Raw genomic sequence first — 22,218 nt, forward strand, 5'->3', positions numbered from 1 at the left:
ACAACAAAAAAATCCTTTAATAAATGTTGATTAAATTGTCATAAAAAAAACCGAGGGAAATGTAAGTAGAAGTTTAAAATGTAGTTTAGTACTTTGTTCCAATGGTGAAGTCTTGTTGATGGTAAAATGAAACTATTTGACCATAGATGATAAGTCAAAGCCATAACTAAGTTAATGACCTTCTAATTTCCATCACAATTAACAAAATTAGGGTTAGGGTTTTACAGTTAATCAATCAATTCAAACCTCTTCAATGGCTTCACACTGTCCCCAAAACCACCATTACTCCAACCGCCACAATCCACCTCAGTTTCACCATCACAAGACCACACGCCACCTCACCCTCGAACATCAAAACCACCACTTTCAACCGCAGTCCACCACCCAATTTCGCCGTGACATTCATGAGTGGGACATTAGAAATGCGGAGGAATCCAGTTCACCGAGTGGCGATGGGTCCGATACCGATGGCAACGATACGGATGATGATGTAAACATCAGTGATAATGATAATAATAATAATAAGAATAAGAATAAGAATGCTCACAAAATTAATGTCATTGGTATGTTTGAAGCTAATTGTATGATTACTTGTGTAATTGATTAATTTTTACATGTATGTTTTGAATGTTATTGTTGATGTTAGGAAATGATATTATTAATGTTGTAAGATCAAGTTCAACTGAGGATCAGTATCAAAATGCTATCACTGTTGTGGACCCGACCGGTGAATTATACTACTCTCAGTTGTATAACAGGGTGGAGGGTTCGGGAGTCGGGTTTAAAGGTATGCTGGTTGACAACGGTTGTGGGTTTAGTGGAAGAAAGGATTATTCAAATTCAGGTGGATCGGGGGAGTCACTAAGAGCAATACTCTCGGATCCTTTAACGTGAGTTAATTTATTGTTAATGTGGCATTGTATATAGTTCATGTTTAGATTACACGTTTATGGTTTTATATTGATACAGAGGAGCTTTAATGGATGATGCTATGATATTACCTTGTGGCCATTCATTTGGTAGCGGTGGAATGCAGCATGTCATGAGGATGGTGAGTTGTGTGAAGTCTTGTTATTATGATTTAGATTGTTGGTTTATAACTATTTGTTCTATGTTTTGATTAATAATAATAATAATAATATGTTTTGTAGAAAGCATGCTACACTTGTTCACACCCTGTTTCAGAAACCTCATTTGCTCCAAATTTATGTAAGAAAAGTTATATTTTCATAAATTTAATGCTTTATGTGATGTTATCAAGTATGGTAATATATTAATATTTTTGCTTAATTTGTGTAGCTTTGCGATCCGCTGTTATCGCGTTTCTTAGGGAAGAAGAGCTGCAAACTAACCGTCCATCCAAAAGAAGAAATAAATTAGATCAGGTTTGTTATAATTTCTTCATGGATTTGTTTAAAGATTGTTATTTACATAAAAAGGTTGAATTTTATGCAGGATAAAAGTAATTATTGTGATTTAGCACTTATGGACCAAATAAGAGGCCGGGGCGTTCAGTTTCCGTTTTCTGTATCCGAACGCGTCATCATCAAGGTTATTATTTAGGAATTGAATCTGCTTTCTAGTTTCATATACAGTGTCAAGGTTCCAACTTTTTAAGAATTTTTTTCAGGGCAATAAAAGAACCCCGTCTCGTTTTGTTGGTTGTGAAGCTATTGTAACAACGCAATGCCTAAATGGATGGTATATCTATATATTTTTTTTATTATTCTTATGTGTTCCATGTTAAATGTAAAATACTTTATTCATATGTACAAACCTTTAAAAACAGGTATGTGGTGAAGACACTTGATAATGCAGAGAGTGTTAAATTGCAATATCGGTCTCTAGCCAAGATTCCAGATTCTCAGCCCTCCATCGTAGCTTCAACTAAGATCGTGACACCCAACTGGCTCTAGCCTCGGGAAGCCGTCCTCTGTCTGGTAATGTCGGTTACTACAGTTTTGGTGTTTGTATATCTGTATCCAGGTTCAAAATTATGTAGAAAATTTTCATATAAAGTATATGATTTTGTGAGAGGTGATATTGGTTTGAATGCATTTTACCTTGAGATCTTTATCAGCAGCTCTAATGGTAAAATGTAATTAGTATATATTATTTTCAAAGAATGTATGTTAGAAAATTTGTTTATTTTATCATTATTTTTGTTCATATTAAAAGCTTGTAATGAGATAACTTGTAACCGCAATAGTTCAAACTTGAAATTATTTTCTTTCGAGAGAAACTATTTAAAAGTTAAATTTGTAATTTTTGAGCAATACAAATATAACCAAGGAGCATAGTGTGTCAAGTTGCGCTGCAGTGCTGCAGGCAGCTCATAAACAATATGAGCCAATTGGATCAACTCATATTCTTTGGTCCGTGCTGGAAACCCTAATTTTGCTTTTGGAGTTCTAAGTCTTGAGTTAGGTTATGAAACCCTAAATCGATTTAAAACAGTGTTGATTTATCCCAAATTTCTGGATATTTGATACAGATTTTAAACATTTTGCATATTAGTTTTTAAAAAATTAATAAAATATTATTTAAGTAAATATGGTAACAGGTCTTAAAGAGAATTGCTTATTTAAGTCTCGCTGTCTACGTGGCGCTTTAACTTGGACTTTAAACTTTAAAGCCATTCCACAACAACCAACCTTTTACGGACTTTGTTGGAGATATTTTGGCAGGGGAAGAACTTTCAACTTATTTCTTTTTCATGGTGAACTGGTGAACATTCTTTAGATGCCACATTTAGTGTAGAGCCTAGAGGGATGACATCTGGCCTTGCATATGATATATCCAAAGATGGTCCAAACGAAATTAAGATTAATAAAACAAAAATGTTAACGTGTTTTACGGGTTATCCAAGATCGTTTAAAACCGCATGCTAACCAAAGACTTGTTCAGCTTCTTTTTTGTGGAAACTTCAAATATTTGCCTGTCAAGAATGACTTCATCGATTCCAAAAGTTCTATAAGCTCACTTGAAATCAATGATCTTTATCTTTATAACTTGTACGCTTTATCACACATCATTCTAGCAATGACTAGAGTCCTATATTTCATCATTTTAACCACCTTTCTTCCATTTTTTATCAAAGCACAACAAACAAATGGAAACGATTCTGTACCGGTGGGTGAGTCACTCACGGCCACGGATAATGGCATAGCATGGCTCTCACCATCTGGTGATTTTGGCTTTGGGTTTAAACAGATTCAAGAAAAAGATAACTTTCTGTTGTCAATATGGTATGCCAAAATACCCGATAGAACCGTTGTATGGTGCCCAAAAGACGGTCCTATGGTGCCCGGAGGATCAAAGGTTGAGCTAACTGGTGGGGTTGGGCTTGTACTGAGTGATCCTCAAGGCAAAGTGGTGTGGACTTCTGGATCCAATATTTCTAACATTGCATATGGTTTTATGAATGATACTGGTAATTTTGTAATTGTTGATAACACTAATCGCAACATGTGGGAGAGCTTTAGCTTTCCAACAGATACAATACTACCTTCTCAGGTTATGGAGAGAGCTGAAGACATCAATTCAAAGATAAGCAACACAAACTTCTCTGCGGGAAGATTCCAGTTGCGTCTGCTTGCGGATGGGAATCTTATTCTTAGAAAGCGCGATATATCTTCAGGAATTCTGTATAATGTCTACTATAGAAGTGGCACTCGTGATGACACCAATACATCGAATTCTGGTTTACAATTGATCTTTGATGCGATGGGGTACATGTATATATTGAGAAGAAATGGCCAAATATTTGAACTTAATCAGAAAGATGCGGTTCCTTCTAGAGATTATTATCAAAGAGCAACTCTAGATACTAATGGCGTTTTCACTCAATACTACTACCTTAAGAATCCTACTGGCAATACAAGTTGGGAAGTTTCATGGTCCTTGCCAAGGAACATATGTGACCGGATCGGTGGGACCGACAGCAACGGAGCTTGTGGGCTTAACAATGTTTGCAGCCTTGAAGGTAACCTTCCAAGCTGTGAGTGCCCACAGGGGTTCTCTTTGTTTGATCCCAATGATCGAAACGGAGACTGCAAACCTGATTTCACTCCAACTTGCGATGGAATTTACGATAGAGACCAGTTTGGTTTCATCGAGCTCACCAACATTGATTGGCCGGACGCTGACTATGTGCGTGTGCAGCCGACTAATGAAGACAGTTGCAAAGCGTTCTGCTTACAAGATTGTTTCTGTGCTGTTGCGGTTTACAGGGACAACCAATGTTGGAAGAAGAAGCTTCCACTCTCTAATGGAAAGAAGGATCCTTCAGTAGTCGTAAAGGCCTTCCTGAAATCTCGAAAAGGTGACGTGTATCAACAAACACCTCCTGTGTTTTCACAAGAACGTAAAAGTCAGACAACCTTGATAGTTGTGATCTTAAGTACATGTCTGTTTATAATTTTCATATTGATTGGTGTGATTTGTGTCGGTATTTTACGAACGCGCAACAAGACCACCAAAAATCATTACCCAAGTAGTAAATCTGTTGATACCAATCTGCCTCGTTTCACATATCAAGATTTGGTTGAAGCAACTGGCGGGTTCAAGGATGTACTAGGAAAGGGGGCTTTTGGGGTAGTCTATAAAGGCGTAATAGGGACAAATATCGTTGCAGTGAAGAAGCTAGAAATGGTGTTTCAAGATGGTGAAAAGGAGTTCCAAACCGAGGTCAATGCTATTGCGAAGACTCATCACAAAAATTTGGTCCAACTTCTTGGCTATTGTGATGATGGTGATCAGCGGTTATTGATTTACGAGTACATGAGCAATGGTACTTTGGCAGGCTTTTTGTTTAGAGATACGAGACCGAGTTGGAACCTGAGGAGTCGTATTGTTGTAGGCGTCGCAAAGGGACTCGCATACCTCCATGAAGAATGTAGTACCCAAGTCATTCATTGTGACATAAAGCCTCAAAAGATACTTCTTGATGACTGCTACGATGCTAAAGTTTCAGACTTTGGATTGGCAAAGCTTTTAATGATGAATCAAAGTCGAACGAGTACTGGAATACGAGGAACGAAAGGGTATGTTGCTCCTGAATGGTTTAGGAACACCCCAGTGACAACAAAGGTTGATGTCTATAGCTTTGGAGTGTTGCTACTAGAGATGATATCATGCCGAAAGAGTGTGGTTTCTGAGAGTGATTCCAAAGATGCGGTGAATGGTGATTTTAACCGATTGGGCATGGGATTGCTATAAAGAAGGTAGTCTGGACACATTTCTTGCAAATGATTTGGAGGCCTTAGACGACTACAAGAGGCTAACAACATATGTGATGGTTGGCCTCTGGTGTGTACAAGAAAACCCTTCGTTGCGGCCAACCATGAGGAAGGTGATCCAGATGCTCGAAGGCGGTGTTGAAGTAATCGAACCTCCATGCCCATTCCCGTTCTCTGTTACCTATAATTAATCATCAAATTTATGTCTTATAATCATCATTGCCATATCATGTCTTGTTGTGTCATTACATTCAGTGGTCTCGTGGTTTGTTCTATATTATGGTTAAATTCTGCATTAGTGCCATTTAACCAGTTGAGTTTGAATTCATTTGAAAATGTACTTTGTAGAGAGCTTGATATTTTAAAAATGTGTGGTATTAAAGTTTTTATTTTTTTAATGCGCAACAACTTATTATTAGTATCTGTTACGGTTCTATTTGAGATGAACCAATCTCCAAAGAAATAATACGAAGGAAGAAGATAGGATGAGACAAAATATTTTCTGCCTTTCATTATAAAACCAAGAGAATTTAAATACATTAATTTGGCAAATGCAACCTATGATTAAAAGTAAACAGGAAAAATAACCAAATGGACCACATATATTTTAAGAATCTCCAAGAATTCTCCCACCAACTATGCTCCAATTAATACCACCAATTTTGCTCCAATTAATACTCATCATTCATGCATGATTGCATGCATAACATGGAAAGGTTATATTTTTGCATATTATTCATTTCTGTTAACTAAGTGGGCTTAGTGGTAACACGTCTGGGTCAGGACTACACGGTTGGGCCTGTGTCACTTACGTGGGTCATATCAGTATCAAGTGTTGTTAATAGTTAAGACTTAAGCGTTGATACAGAGTTATAGTAGAATATGCAATGAAAAACTTTATGAAATAATAACAAAATTTCACTATTGTTTTAATTAAGTCACTATTTTTTTAATCGCTCGATAATTAGTTGATGTGTATTCATTTTTTTTTTTCAACTTGCCAAAAAAAAAATCATGTATGCATAGTAACATGTTAAATATGTTAAAAACTTGGGTTTATTACAACTTTTGAAATATAAGGTAACTTAATTGGGATTAAAAAAAAGAATGAACATTATAATTAAAACAATACAAGAATTTGGATTATAGTTTATGAAATCTTGACTTTTCATAAAAGGGGCAAGTTCGATCCATGGTTTTACCATCGTTAACCATGCACCCCAAATTTTACAAACCTGTTATTTAAAAAAAATAGATGTTGCTGTTTTAAAAAAAAATCACAACTCATAGTCCATTTCCACTTAATACATAGTTAAAGCCTCTAGAAAATATGCTTTCAACCAATTTTATTTATGTTGTGCATATATGAAATAACTGTTGAAAATTGTTAGTTTTCCTAATTTTGAACTTAAATAATTGTATTTATATAAGAGGCATATAGATAATTATATCATGGTCTTTGTTCTACTACATGAGAGGTTCACAGCGAACCAAAAAGTGATCAAAATGGAGCTAGGACAAGTGAGTTATCGATGTTGTGGTTAGATCATTGGACTAATGCTAACACTTGAATTTTTTTGTCATAATCAAATGGACATTTTGATTTTGACTCATAAAACCGGTTATGGATGTTTTGGTTTTGATTCTTAAGTAATTCTCATGAATCATTATGACGATTTTTTTACTAAGGCTCATAATTCTAAATAACTTAACATGTCATAAATTAAAGATAAAATGGCAAAACTAGTCATTTATGTTTGCACGCTTTTTCAATGGTCGTTCTTTGACAAACTTAATGACAAAAAACATCATTTATTCTTAAAAACTCTATCACGGTATGTCCTTTGGCCCTAACCCAGTTATCTTTTCTCGTTAAATTCGATCATGTGCATTGCACATGAGGGTAGTATTGTAAATTTACATATTTATTTAAAAATTGGAAATAAAAAAGAAAATATATTTAAAAGTAAATACTCTCTCTCTCTCTCACACACACACACACAGCCACCATTACCAGGCACCACCGGCCATTAAATCCGGTCATCCGCCACCCACAACCACCATTACTAGTCATCGTTGGACGTCTCCACCCACAGCCACCATTACTAGTCACCGCCGGCTGCTTTAGCTCTAAATCCACACATTAAAAACCCTAATCCACAATATTCTTCAATCTTCATAATTACAAAATCAAAAACCCTAGCTTTAGCCCTAATCCATCTCCACCATCTCTGTTTAGCGATGATCACCACCACATCTCCGGTAACCATTACCACCATCGCCGGTGACCACCACCAGAGCGTCACACCATCAATCCACCATATACCCTAAAAGCCACAAACCACCACCACCATTCTACAACACCCTTATGTTTCATCCGCCGGAACCCTAGACATGGTCGGAATCACCTAATTCAACAAGAACCCTAATTTTGATTCCCCAGTTACTCAACGATTTGCCTCTATCAGATTAAACAGACATGGGCTTTTTGTTCCTTAGATGATTGCAACCTAAAACACACTGCCACCATTACTAGTGATTGTCTTGGCGGGGTTTCGGAGTTGAGGTGAGTTCCAAATTCAGGCCGAGGTTTTGTGTTGTGGTGGACTGGTGGGGTTTTGTTGAGGAAAAAGAGTGCGGTGGCCTATGCTGGTGGATTTGAATGATGGTGGTAGCGGTGGTGGTGAGCTTGAACTGGACGGGATGATGATAGTGGTGGTGAGCCTGATCTGTTGATAGCGTATACACAGAGAGAGAGAGAGAGAACAAAGATGGAACAAAAAGAGTGATTTATTTTTAATATCATTTAGTTTTTTAGTATATGTAAAATTACAATACTACCCTCATGTGCAATGCACATGACCGGATTTAACGAGAAAAGATAATTGGGTTAGGGCCAAAGGACATACCTTGATAGAGTTTTTAAGAATAAAGGATGTTTTTTGTCATTAAGTTTGCCAAAGAACGACCATTGAAAAAACGTGCAAACATAAAGGACTATTTTTGCCATTTTGTCTAAATTAAATGATGGTTTTATTTGACTAATAAATTGCCATTGCGTTTAGATAAAATAATCGACTATGGAGCTTTGGCATAAGTATATCGAACCTTATGGTTCATTTCTAACACACACAAAAAGTTAGACAAAAGAGTGTCATGATTAGAGAGAATTCTTATAATTTTTTTTCACCATCATGTTGTTTTTCACATAAATCAAGAACTGCTTAGGTTGCTCTACTTTCAGAAACAGTCGAGTTTTTCAAGAGAGACTCAAAATTTGTTTTAAAGGATCCTTATTGAACATAAACATTAGATTGTAAGCCTTTAATTTGTTTATTGTTGTAATCAAGAACAAAGTTGAAGTTACTACAAGAAGGCGTTCTTGAAATTCTCGTAGAAGACAATAGTTCAAATCATCACCTTCGTATAAATGTATTAAGTTTTTATATTGTTTGTTATCTGTTTCGTACCTTTTTAAACAAAAAAAAAAGAAAAAAGTTGAACCAACATCCCACCAACTACATATAATAGCGTATAATATTTATCATTATCATATAAAAAAAGATAATGATTTATACTAGAAATTATATTTACATGATTTTATTTATTCTAAGTATTATCTTGTAATAAAAATTTACATTACATTTTACAACACGATGTGTCAATTTATGGTTATGTGATAAACTGATAAAATTTGAATTAGAGTTAAGTGTTATTTTAGTACATGTGGTTTGACCAACTACGCAATTTTAGTACCTATTCTTTATTTTGTGCAAATGGCTACCTAAGTTTCAAAAAACTTGCAATTTTAGTATTTTTTTCTAACTCCGTTTATTTTATCCGTTAAGTCAGGGGTATTTACGTAATTACATTATTTAAATGAGGGGTATTTGTCAGTTTTAATTTCTTTCTTTTTTTTTAATAACACCCCTTTTCATTATCATAAAACCCTAACCAAAATTCCATCATATCTTTCACATCTTAATTAATTTTCCCCCAAAACTTGAGTTCATCGGCACACCACCATATCACCCACAATCTTTCACATCTTCTAACAATTAACTGCTTCATTCTCCCAATCTACAAAACCCTAACCAAAATCCCCCAAATTTCTCAAAATAGGCGGTGAATTGGGATGGTAAGAGCGTGTGTAGAGCCATCAAAACCATCAACATTGCTGCCGTCATCAGCGGTGACGAAATCGACGTCTTACCAAAATGGTGAAAGACGAGCACGATTTCAGGATCTACGGTTATTCTCTAGCGAACGGTAATGGAATCTGGAAATACATAGGAGGTCACGAGTTCATGAGGGTTCGCCGGATGCTTCCTCCGAAAGAAAAGTCATGATCAGTTTACGTGTTCGACAGAAGAAGACTCGAAGACGGGTGGGATTTCTTCAGCGAGGCTTGCCACGGATTGCTCCGATGGATCTATCTTCGACAAGGAGAATTTAGTTTGAAGAAGAAATTAATAAGCCGTGTCTCCTTTGATGTTTGCCGGAGATGAATATGATTGAGAATGAAAGATTCCAGATGATTTTGTGTATTTTCTCTTTTTTTTTTTTAATCCTAAACGGATTTTTTATCTATTTAATAATTATGTGAAGTTAGGGAAGTGTAACTAAAAAAAGAAAAAAATAAAGAAATAACGATATTACCAAATTACCCCTGGCTTAACGGATAAAATAAACGGAGTTAGAAAAAAGTACTAAAATTGCAAGTTTTTCGAAACTTAGGTAGCCATTTGCACAAAATAATGAATAGGTACTAAAGTTGCGTAGTTGGTCAAACCACAGATACTAAAATGACACTTAACTCTTTGAATTAAATATAAATGAAATTAACGCATTCAACTTGATTCCCATAAGGAGTATCATCATCATCATCATCATCGTACTCAGTATATCCCACCAATAGCAAAGCTATGGTAGGGTCTGAGGAGGGTAAGATGTAGACAGCCTTACCTCTACCCCATGGGGATAGAGAGGCTGCTTCCGGTGAGACCCCCGGCTCGATAGTAGTTTTGCATCAAGCCTTGGACATATTACATAAGACACATAGCACTCAATCATCGGGACGCCGGCTGATTGGTGCATGTACCTTTGTCTTTTAGCTATCAACGCCACCACATGATGCCTGATTCCCATAAGGAGTATGTTAACAGTTAACTTTCCCCTAAACTGATAATGTGATATAAAGTTTTGGATGTATAAAGCCCGATACTGATGGGCTGAAAATGGGCCAGTATTATTAGGGTAGCTCACTACTATGATTATGATACAACTCAACTCAGCCCAATTAAATTAACCAGGTCGGGTAATAACGGGTTGACCCGTATTACTATACGGATCCACACAGCCCCATATTCTGCATCAGACTGACACAGCGAACTGAAAACAAAACAAACTGAATTTTGAGACTGATTGAAATGCAACATCCGTCAAATTTTCCGTTCCGGCGAGCACAGTCGGAACCAACAGAATATTAAGTTTGTTTGTTTATGTCGTTTGTGTTTGTTTACGTTCGTTAGCTGTTCTTTTGGGTTTTAAATGAACGAACTGAACGAACATGAACATGCCTTTTTTATAATGCACGGACATATCAATCATACCCGGTAAAGAAATTGTTTGATTAAATGTTTTTGTTCATGTCCGTGTTCGTGTACGGTTAAAAGTTAAATGAACAAACACGAACATGCCCTCATTCGTGTTTGTTCTATTTGAGCAAAATTGACACAATTATGCATTTTAGGAATATGCTGACATGATTGTTAACTCGTTACAAATTAGGTCAACAATTATGTGAGGAGAGATTGGAATTGCCCTTCAAGTGTATTAGTTGACTCTATCCAGATAAACATGTTGTAATAATATATCATCCAGATGAACAAGTAAGTTATTATGCATATTTGTGAAATAAGGAATTATTAGTCATAAACACTTACAATGCATTAATACATATCTAAGCATTAAGCGAAGACTATGTTGTGATTGAAGCTTCATTACATATATTAGAAGTCTCATTATAGGTTGAAGAATTGCACAAAGTTAGAAAATGGTAATCTTCAACAAAGTCAGTGTTCATCAGTCAAATAATTGATATCTTGCACATAGTTTTTCTGTTCAAATGCTTAAAGTTAGTCCCTACTTTGAGAGCTACGGATCATCTTATGCTTTGTAGTAAACAGGATATTAGCAAATCTGAACTTGAAAGAAAAACCACACTATCAGCACAAATGACTCTGTTTCATGTAATCCTTCATATGAAAGTAATAAAAATCATGAAATTTTAAAATTTTATTTGCAAACAAGGTTTATAAGTTAGGGGTGTATGTGGTGCGGTTCGGTGTGGGTTTTGGCTAAAACCAAAACTATCTGAATTTAGTTTTGAGAAAAAATAAAAAGACTATGCTTATTTGATGAATACTTTTACTAGAAACTAAAACTATGATGGAAATGCTCTAACCTAGGGATGAGCACGATACCGTACCGGTACTGGTATCAAAATACCGATCCCGAAATATTTGGTTCGGTACCAGTATTGAAGGTCAAATTTCGGGAAATACCGGTACCATACCGATCCCGAAACTCAAAACTTTGGTACCGATTCGGTACCGAAGGTACGAAATCGGTACCGATTTTGGTAACTGTAACGGTACCAAAATGCCAATGTTACTCTAACCTAGACCTATGAGGTTGCCAAAATGCCAATGTTGAGCTGAGCCCAAGCTCAACTAGACTCGAGCTTGGCTCGTTTCGTACTCTTTTTCTAATGCACGAGCTTTGCTCGTGAGTCGTTTTTCAAGCTCGAACTTGGATCGAGCTCAGCTCATGTATAATATATTATTTAATTTATGTACCTTATTATTTACTTTTCTATATTTTTAAATTATAAGTTTTATATATAACCTAATATATTATTTAATTATTTTTATCATAATTTTATATACAATAAATATTATTGTACAATATATATTTAATACATGAATTAAGATTATATGTATAATTAATAAGCTTGTTTAGGCTCGCGAGCCACTTTGAGCCCGATAAATGAAGCTTGGGCTTGGGCTCGTTTATTAAACAAGGTCATTTGAGAGTTTGGGGTTCAATTCGAGCTTTTAATGAGCTAAGCCTGAGTAGCTCACGAGCCGTTGCAGCTCAAGCACGTTCATCAGTTCATGCTCGGACATATTCGAGCTTTTAACAATCCGATCTCGAGTAGCACACAACGCGGCTGGGCTCATTTACACCCCTACTAAATAGTTAGTAGACATCAGGACATGGTCCATAGAGGAGGGTGAACAAACAGACCAACTAAATGCACATGGCACCCCAATGGTGATGTGAAAATTGTACCTCAATTGTGAAAGGTCATGTGGGGGCTGTTTGTGTCTGTGGTTAGTGGCTAACATGCAACAAATATCATGTTAATAACTGCCCATTGAAACTTTGATGGTTATTGCCTCTTGTTTCTCCCAACAATGTGCACAACTTCGTTTGTGAAGAGGTAAGTCCCAGCAGAGCCCAGTTGGACCCGCAAAACTCACCTTGAACAGGGACGTCTGCGCAAGGACCAACTGTTCTAGCAGGACCCACCATGCTCAAAGAACCTTACGCGCAGTACGCCAGCTGTACCCGCAGGGAAAACCTCCCAATGGTGAAGTACCCCGCCTGTTCCCGCAGCTGCGGATACAAGCCATCAGGGAAGGCTACCCGCACTAACAGCAAGGCTACACGCACAAGGCATTAGCTACTTCAGTAGTCACATGAAGGAATGAGCAAGGCGGGAATACTCCCGCCCAAGTGAGCCAGTCCGTATGCTTCTGGAAGGTCTTTCGTACTATACCTACTAAGGTATGGGCGGAACAGACAAATTGACCAAAGCAGCCCATGAACCAATCACAGGGTGACAGCTCACCGACAACAATACGAGGAGGAGCACCCTCTAGTACTGTTTGTCACTATTAGCCGCTGCCTACTCACCAACCCTTACGAGGGGACGTGCGCAGCCTACAGTTGGTGGAACAGTGCGTAGCCGGCAGTAAAGGAACAGTATACAGCCGACCTTTACTGTTGGCCGTAGCCTACCCACCAACCAGCATGGCCTGTGCGTAGTCCACTGTTGGTGGAACAAGATTACTATTCAGCCGGCTGTACCTTCTAGGAAACCTACCTTCGGCTATAAATACTCCAACACCTTGGAATGGTAAGGACATGATCTGATATCTCAATCTTATCTAGCAATCTCTTAATATACACTTATATTCAGAGCAATCTAGTCTGATTCTCACGCCGGAGGGTGGTCACAAGGAGGAACCCCCCCCCTTCTCAGTGACGAGCTTACGGTGTCTGTTTTGCAGGTCCCCTGAAGAAGAATTCTCTGCTAGACCTCATCCCCGTGGGAAACATTACTTAACCCCCAGATTATCTATAATCTGTCCAGGGTTCACTTAATGTTTCTTCATTGGCGCCATCCGTGGGACGGATGCGGGTACAGTGTTAAGGCAAAACCCTTCACATACCTAGTACCCGCAGGGAATTGAAGCCAAGTAAACCTTGGCAAACAAGTAACCGTAAGACGGATGCGGGTACAGTGTAAAGGCAAAACCCTTCACATACCTAGTACCCGCAGGGAATTGAAGCCAAGTAAACCTTGGCAAACAAGTAACCATAAGACGGATGCGGGTACAGTGTAAAGGCAAACCCCTTCACATACTTAGCACTCTGCAGGGAATTCAAACCAAGAAGGATTTTCTGGGCCATGCTTGCGGAAACGGGAATAACATTCCCGCATGACGGGAGGGTCGAGAACTATATTGTCTGAAACTCCAAGATGGAATTGGTGGTTTTAGCATAATCGATCACTATGTTAAAAACTACCAAGACCCCATGGAGAATCCACACAAATGGGACTCAACGCTCCTGACGTGCGAGGAGGTTACAAACCTACCCGCTTCATACCCAAAGATCAAGCAGAAAAGTCGGGAATTTCTGCGTGACATCAGGAAAACCGCGGGAAGAATCACCACGGAAAACCTAAAAACTAAACCATTTTCAAAAACCCTAGCTAAGTCCAAAAGTTCACCTCACTTATTAATAATTCATGAGAAGAACATTGGACTGGGGGGACTTGAAGAGGTAGGTCCCAGCAGAGCCCAGTTGGACCCGCAAGACTCACCTTGAACAGGGACGTCTGCGCAAGGACCAACTGTTCCAGCAGGACCCACCATGCTCAAAGAACCTTACGCGCAGTACGCCAGCTGTACCCGCAGGGAAAGCCTCCCAATGGTGAAGTACCCCGCCTGTTCCCGCAGCTGCGGATACAAGCCATCAGGGAAGGCTACCCGCACTAACAGCAAGGCTACACGCACAAGGCATTAGCTACTTCAGTAGTCACATGAAGGAATGAGCAAGGCGGGAATACTCCCGCCCAAGTGAGCCAGTCCGTATGCTTCTGGAAGGTCTTTCGTACTATACCTACTAAGGTATGGGCGGAACAGACAAATTGACCAAAGCAGCCCATGAACCAATCACAGGGTGACAGCTCACCGACAACAATACGAGGAGGAGCACCCTCTAGTACTGTTTGTCACTATTAGCCGCTGCCTACTCACCAACCCTTACGAGGGGACGTGCGCAGCCTACAGTTGGTGGAACAGTGCGTAGCCGGCAGTAAAGGAACAGTATACAGCCGACCTTTACTGTTGGCCGTAGCCTACCCACCAACCAGCATGGCCTGTGCGTAGTCCACTGTTGGTGGAACAAGATTACTATTCAGCCGGCTGTACCTTCTAGGAAACCTACCTTCGGCTATAAATACTCCAACACCTTGGAATGGTAAGGACATGATCTGATATCTCAATCTTATCTAGCAATCTCTTAATATACACTTATATTCAGAGCAATCTAGTCTGATTCTCACGCCGGAGGGTGGTCACAAGGAGGAACCCCCCCTTCTCAGTGACGAGCTTACGGTGTCTGTTTTGCAGGTCGTCTGAAGAACAATTCTCTGCTAGACCTCATCCCCGTAGGAAACATTACTTAACCCCCAGATTATCTATAATCTGTCCAGGGTTCACTTAATGTTTCTTCAGTTTGGTTTTAAAGTCATACGGACCATTTTGAAGTTGGAACTTAATTTTAGTATTATCCTTATAACGTCTATTAAGCCGAATGATAACTGACTGCTTTATTTTCTGATAGTGCCTTTTTCTTAACATTTCAAATTATGCATGTATAGACTATAGTGATAATAAAATGAATTTATCTATGGCTATAAGATGGTTCATCTATCAAGTTGATTTGGCCGGTTATTATAAATAAGAACATGTATATACTATGATATAATAGGTAATTACATAATACATATTAATATACGATAATAGTACATTAATTACATATTATTGTTAATAATAATAAAAATAAATCAATCAAATAAATAAATTAAAAAAATATATACAAACTCATTGTGTGTCGAGCTCTAGCTTTAAAGATAGAGCCTGGTATGAGACATAGTCGAGCTCGATACAAGGTAAGATCGAGCTCGAGTTTCTCAAGTTAAAACACACACCTAGCCTTAGTTTAATAAATACAACTAATTTACATCCATCTTTAGAAAACATTTATTTTATTTTATATTTGTAAAAATTGCTTCTTGAGGTAAATGGTAAAAAAATAGCTTAAAGTTTCTGTAATTGGTAAGGGAACATCATACTTATTATTATTAAATAAAAAGTATATGTAATTTCTTAATTCTCAATATCATACTAGAAAAATAATTAGTTTTGGATTGCGTTTAATCATGTTAACCATTCTAACATGTTTAATAAACGGGTTATATTAAGGTTGGTTTGTAAATATAAACAGATTAACCCGTCCCCTTGTTTATAACTAGAATTAAAATAACAAACAATATATAAATTATACATTAACCCCAATCACATTGTTATTACCATCTACCAAACTGTTATTGTCGACAGTTTAACTCGTTTATAACTTGATTGCAACTTATTCGCGTCCTATAAACTTGTTTTGACTCGTCAATCCATTTGACATTAAGATAGATGTGGCCTTGTTTAGGTTTATCAATATTAAACCATAAACCGACACCAGCGGGCACGCCAACCGAACTTGATTTTCACCATTGTTTACAACTATCAACATGAAACTAGTTTACAAATAACAGCAGAAGAGATTGAATTTTTATTCAAGAAATACGGCCACAAGTTCAGGAAGTTGCATGTGCTAGTAACATGGTAGGCCATGTTATTCTTGACAATTACTCGTCTAATCCAACATAAATTCATTTGCTAATCTTAATTAATCATTGAATTTGGCGAAAGATGTTAACAAAATCATTCAATAATATAATCAATACACACGTAACCTCAAAATTATTTAAGATTAATCGATATTATAAGGTAAACAAAAAATTAGCGTTTAGAGAACAATCCACGGGTGCTAAATAATATTTTTTATAATGATTTATACTTTATAATAATGAAACATGAGACATAATCACAATTCTGTTATATCTCCAAGAGTCCAAGATGTGAAATTCCTACATGTCAAAAAAAAAAGAGGGTTGCGAGTGAGATTGGGAGAAAATCGAGGGATGAACGGATCTCAATGTCATATGATTTGGTAATTAGATAGTATTATCACGATACGATATATAAGTTTTAGGCAAACTAGTTATGACATACTGATCGATAACACTGAGTGTTGTGGAGGCGTTATGGGGCGCCATCCTCCATCACAACAACGTTCACGAGTGCTTAAAAGTTAGGGTCCACCTCTACTAACAACCAATCACACTTTTTATTATTTCTTTAAAAAAAATAATCTATTAACCCACAACGCGCATGTTAAAAAGTGAGTTAATTAAAGTTTAATGTCTACGTGACAATGACATGACGTTGATGTGACGCTTTAACTACCCTTTGCTAGTTAAACAAAATACACGGCTTAATAATCCATATTTGGAATGTGACCAATGACATTTCTAAATTTTACTTTTGTTTTTAAGAATAATATGAATCAGAATGAAAAGTAACCTCGTATGCCCCTAACGAACAATTTACTAATTTTTCTTCTAATCAAAATGTTACAAATTGTTTTATATATAAATAGAAAAAAGTTGTGACAGAATACGTTGGTGACTTTAGTAGTGTTAGACCACTAGGTAATCAAAATTTACTTGTAGGCCAAATAGAATTCACAATAGATATCGGTTCAAGTTAGGAAGTAATTGACACACTTTTTAGTAGCAGAAGTTACATTTTTTTTATAACTATGGGAATCGAAATCACGCCTCTTGGTGGGGAAAAACCTTATGAATTCTTGATACTACTAAGCCAAAGGCTATTTGATGTAAATTACACATTTGTCCGAGACTATTGTGACTTCAGATTTGAAAAATCTTTATGACTTCAGTATCATGAGGGGATTGTAAGGGCACGGCTCCTTGGCGGATTCAAGGCAGCACCTGACAGGGTTGAAGAGTGGCCTCTTGTGGGATTCAAGGAACAACGCCCATGGATCGCACTACGAAGTTCGGTAATAAACTAAAAATCGGTAATTCATAACTTTCAATAAATAAATTAGTTTTTTTTAAATAACTTCCTAACTCTAAATGTACTTTATTTATAAATGAATTAGTCTTGTATTTTTTTTTCATTTATTAGTCAGATTACAAATAAAATAGATAAATACATAAACAAATAGTTTGATAGCATCTAACATTTTATTTCTCAATTGCCGCCCCAAATAATCAAATATATTCAATAAAATTTGGTGGACAAATTGCACGTTTTTCTTGATACAATGAAAATAATACGGCGCAATCTCAGCAACGTAACACAACTAATAATATTTAATTATTTATGTACTTATTTTTAATTAACAGCAAATTTCGCGACCTTAGATTTTTTTTTTTTTTGAAAATTAACTTTCATAAAAAACAAACACCACCAACGACTATCACCAAGACGGAGAAAGACGCCGAAAGCCAAAAACCAAAAATAACAATCACGATACATCAAATAAACACCATCTTTTCCAATCCACTACCCCTATCTTAGATCTATTTTTGTACCAAAGAAAACCCAAAGATTTTATATCCGCAACCATTTCTACCACCTTAGTGTTCTTGCCCGAAAAAATATTTTCATTCCTAGCCCGCCAAATCCTCCAACAAGTAATGATGACAATGCCATGAATAATCAATCTCTTGTTCCCCGTCGCACCACTAAACTTATGCACTTCCACCAGATCATTGACATGGAAAACAAAAGATCTAGGTATGTTGCACCATGAACCAATCGCATTCCAAACGGCCATAGAAATGAAACACCCGGTTAACAAGTGCTCGAGCGATTCCTCATTACTCTCACATAAAGCGCAACTATGATGACCACAATGCAAATGACGTCTAGCTAAAGCCTCCTTGGTTGGAAGAGAATCCAGAACGGCCCTCCACATAAAAATATTACATTTTTTCGGGACCCAATCGCTCCATTGAAAACCGAAACTCCCAGCATCCACAACGGACCGCACCATCCAACTTTTAATCGACGAAACCTCGAACTCTTTGCAGCTACCAACCGCCCAAGCCCATGAATCTTCACGGTCAACCATCACCACCCCTTGAAGGAGATCTTCCAACTCTTGCTTCTCGATCACCTCCTGTTGGGAGCAAGGAGCTCTAAGCCAATCCCACACAATGCGACGAGAGGATCCAGTGACCACCAACCGATCTGCTAACAAGACATTTTTATGTTTTTCTACCGCATATAAGGACGGATACTTGTCCATAATCGGCGCCGAACCCAACCACAAATCCATCCAAAACCGAACTTGGCGACCATTCCCAACTGTGGCCCGGATCACTCTATTAAAACCCACACCATCAACCTTAAATTTGTTCCAAAACATAACACAATTCTTCCAAACCCCGGGAACCCCATTATTAACCGGAGCAAGCCCAAAAACCGCGCGAGGACCCGTGAATAGACAACACTACTCTTCTCCACATCGCGTGATGATCATTTAGAAATCTCCCAAGCCATTTAGTAATCAGCGCTTGATTATTAACCTCTAAACGAGCGATACCTAAACCCCCTTCTTTTATAGGTTTGGTGACTACCTCCCAAGCCACCCATGACATCTTCCTCACTTCATCCGAACCACCCCATAAGAACCTTCTCATCAAAGCTTCTAAATCATTGGTAACCTTCTTTGGTGCCTTAAAAAGCGAAAAATAATAAGTGGGAAGACTATCCAGCACCGATTTAATAAGGGTTAACCGACCGTCAATAGATAACGAATTAACTTTCCATTTAGAAAGCCTCTTCTTGAACTTGGACACAACCGGTTCCCAATTAACCACCCTATTCATGTTAGCGCCAACCATAATCCCTAGATAAGAAAACGGGATTCTACCCGGCTTACAACCCATGAAACCAGCTTGGATATCGATCTCACCATCTTCTACACCTACTCCAAATAACACTGATTTATGGAGATTAATCTTTAGCCCCGAACACAAGTAAAATATGTGAAGAATACGTTTCAAGTTATCAAAATTAAAAGAAGACCACTCTCCCATAATCATAGCATCATCCGCATACAAAAGATGGGATAAAGTAGGACCTTCATTAGGAAGAGTAATACCATGAAACGCACCTATATCACAGGCTTGTTTCAACATACCTGAAAAAGCCTCCATCAGAATAATAAAAAGAAAAGGCGATAGCGGGTCACCTTGACGAATGCCTTTATGACACCCAAATTCGAATGTAGGAGAACCATTAACAAGAACAGATGATCTAGTCGCCAACAAAATACCACTAATCCAATCACACCAGACCGAAGGAAAACCCATCTAAGAAAGAACCGACAACAAGAACTCCCAATTCACATTATCATAGGCTTTATCGAAGTCAATCTTGAACATAAAAATTCTTCTCTCCCTCTTCTTAGCCCAAACAATAACCTCATTAGCCACCAAAGGGCCATCAAGAATATATCTCCCGGATAAGAAAGCCGACTGATGCTCCGAGACAATCTTATTCATAACCGTTTTGAGTCGATTCACTAACACCTTCGACACAGTCTTTAAAATACAACCAATGAGACTTATCGGTCTAAAATCCCCCAAAGATGACGGATTATTTACCTTAGGAATTAAGGTGATAAAAGACGATCCAACCCCCGAGCAAAAACTTTTAACACTATGAAAATGATCAAGAATATCCGCAAAATCCTTCTCGAACAACTCCCAAAAAAACCGAATGAACCTAAAATTAAAACCATCCGGCCCAGGAGCTTTGTCACTACCGCATTCAAAAACCGCCTTCTTGATCTCATGCATGGAAAAATCACTGATCAAAAAATCCGCCTCCACCGAAGACAAGACCGAAAACCCATATTCAATCAACCGAGGCCGATGTGTAATAGATTCTTTAAACTTACCAGCAAAGAAACGCAAAACTTCCTTTTTAATGAGAACTGGGTTTGTTTCCCATGCCCCATTCACTTCCAAACCCGGAAAATAATTTGAAGCTTTACGTTTATTAATAAAACCGTGAAAAAATCGAGAATTTTCGTCTCCATGAATCGCCCAATTACACCGAGCCTTTTGCTTCAAATCCCGGTAATAATGATTATCCAACTCGCCTAGCCGTCTTTTAATTTCGCTTAAAGACCATGTCTCTTCTTCCAACAAATCCCGTACCTCCATGGTTTGGTCCAAATCACGCAACTCTTGCTCCAATAAAACCCTTTCCTCCTTTTCTTTGGCTTTACAATCGATCGTCCATCTAGAAATAGCATCACGCAAAGCTTTAAATTTATACAACAATCTCGCGTCCGGAGAACCATGAAATGAGCCATCAACAAGCGTCTTCTTAACCAACGTCCCAAAATCCTCTCTACCAAGCCATGAATTGAAAAACCTAAACGGTTTGGGACCATAGTTCTTGGAAGAACCAATTTTCAAAACCAACGGACTATGATCCGGCTTATTCCTTTCGAGAGCAATATACTCCGCACACGGCCATTCCATAAAGAAATCCCAATTAACGAAGATTCTGTCAATACGGCTTAATTTATTTCCTGCAACAAAAGTAAAACGCCTCCCTTTCAAGGAGTACTCGTGAAGATTCGAATCATCAATGAAATCGTTAAACTCATTGGCCTCACCCACATTAAACAAAGAATTCCGCCTATCCTCGGCACACCGAACCGAGTTAAAATCTCCTGCCACAATCCACCTCCCATTACCCTCCCCGATCAAATCACGAATTTCCCTCCAAAGAGATCGTTTAGTAACTAGATTTTGAGGAGAATAAACATTGAGAAAATGAAACAAGCTACTCTTTCCTTTCACAGTGCCCGAAACTAGAAGCCAATTATTATTCTTGACCACCCTTTCCATACGAAAGACTTGGGAATCCCAGATCGATAATAACCCACCCGACCTTCCAGACGAAGGAACCCAATCAAATGAATACTCACCATAACCCCAAAACCTTCCCACATCCACAGAATCCAAGGAAACAAATTGCGACTCTTGTAAAACAATAAAACTAACCTCATGATGGACTCGAAGACCTCGAATCCAATCGGCTTTGCTAGAACTCCCTAACCCACGAATGTTCAGAGAAAAAACATTCATTGAACACCTTCTTGATAGCCTTCGGAAACAAGAACCTCTTTAACATTAGAAACAAAATCTTGCAAATTCTTAACACCTAACGCCTTACTCAACTCAATGGTCTTCTCCAACTCCACCTCAATCGGACCTTGGTGTTGCACCGGATCAATACCTCTACCAATCATCGAGGGCTCCGCAGTCTCTCCCTCGATGTCTCGAACCACCTCTGTATTAGTAGACAGCCATTTGTTAAGATCCGGTGTTAAGAACTCTCCTTCAACACCTGTCTCGATACCCCTAGTAACATCCGAAGGCACGTGC

General features: G+C 37.9%; 1 protein-coding gene and 1 pseudogene across 1 annotated transcript; both read left to right on the forward strand.

The window, feature by feature from the left end:
• Positions 1-253: 253 nt before the first annotated feature.
• On the forward strand, positions 254-2,082 carry LOC143617347 (U-box domain-containing protein 62-like). Its single transcript, XM_077089941.1, has 8 exons — positions 254-563; positions 647-890; positions 970-1,051; positions 1,152-1,209; positions 1,300-1,385; positions 1,456-1,551; positions 1,631-1,701; positions 1,790-2,082. Exons 1-8 carry the CDS (start codon positions 254-256, stop codon positions 1,914-1,916), a joined length of 1,074 nt encoding a protein of 357 aa, XP_076946056.1. The 3' UTR covers positions 1,917-2,082.
• Positions 2,083-2,608: 526 nt separating this feature from the next.
• LOC143616982 (G-type lectin S-receptor-like serine/threonine-protein kinase LECRK3) lies at positions 2,609-5,526 on the forward strand (annotated as a pseudogene).
• Positions 5,527-22,218: the final 16,692 nt, after the last annotated feature.

This window comes from Bidens hawaiensis, unplaced genomic scaffold, assembly GCF_021521415.1.
Source record: "Bidens hawaiensis isolate Kalapana, Puna unplaced genomic scaffold, B.hawaiensis_p1.1 tig00002307_1, whole genome shotgun sequence".
In the NCBI taxonomy this organism is placed as follows: Eukaryota; Viridiplantae; Streptophyta; class Magnoliopsida; order Asterales; family Asteraceae; genus Bidens; species Bidens hawaiensis.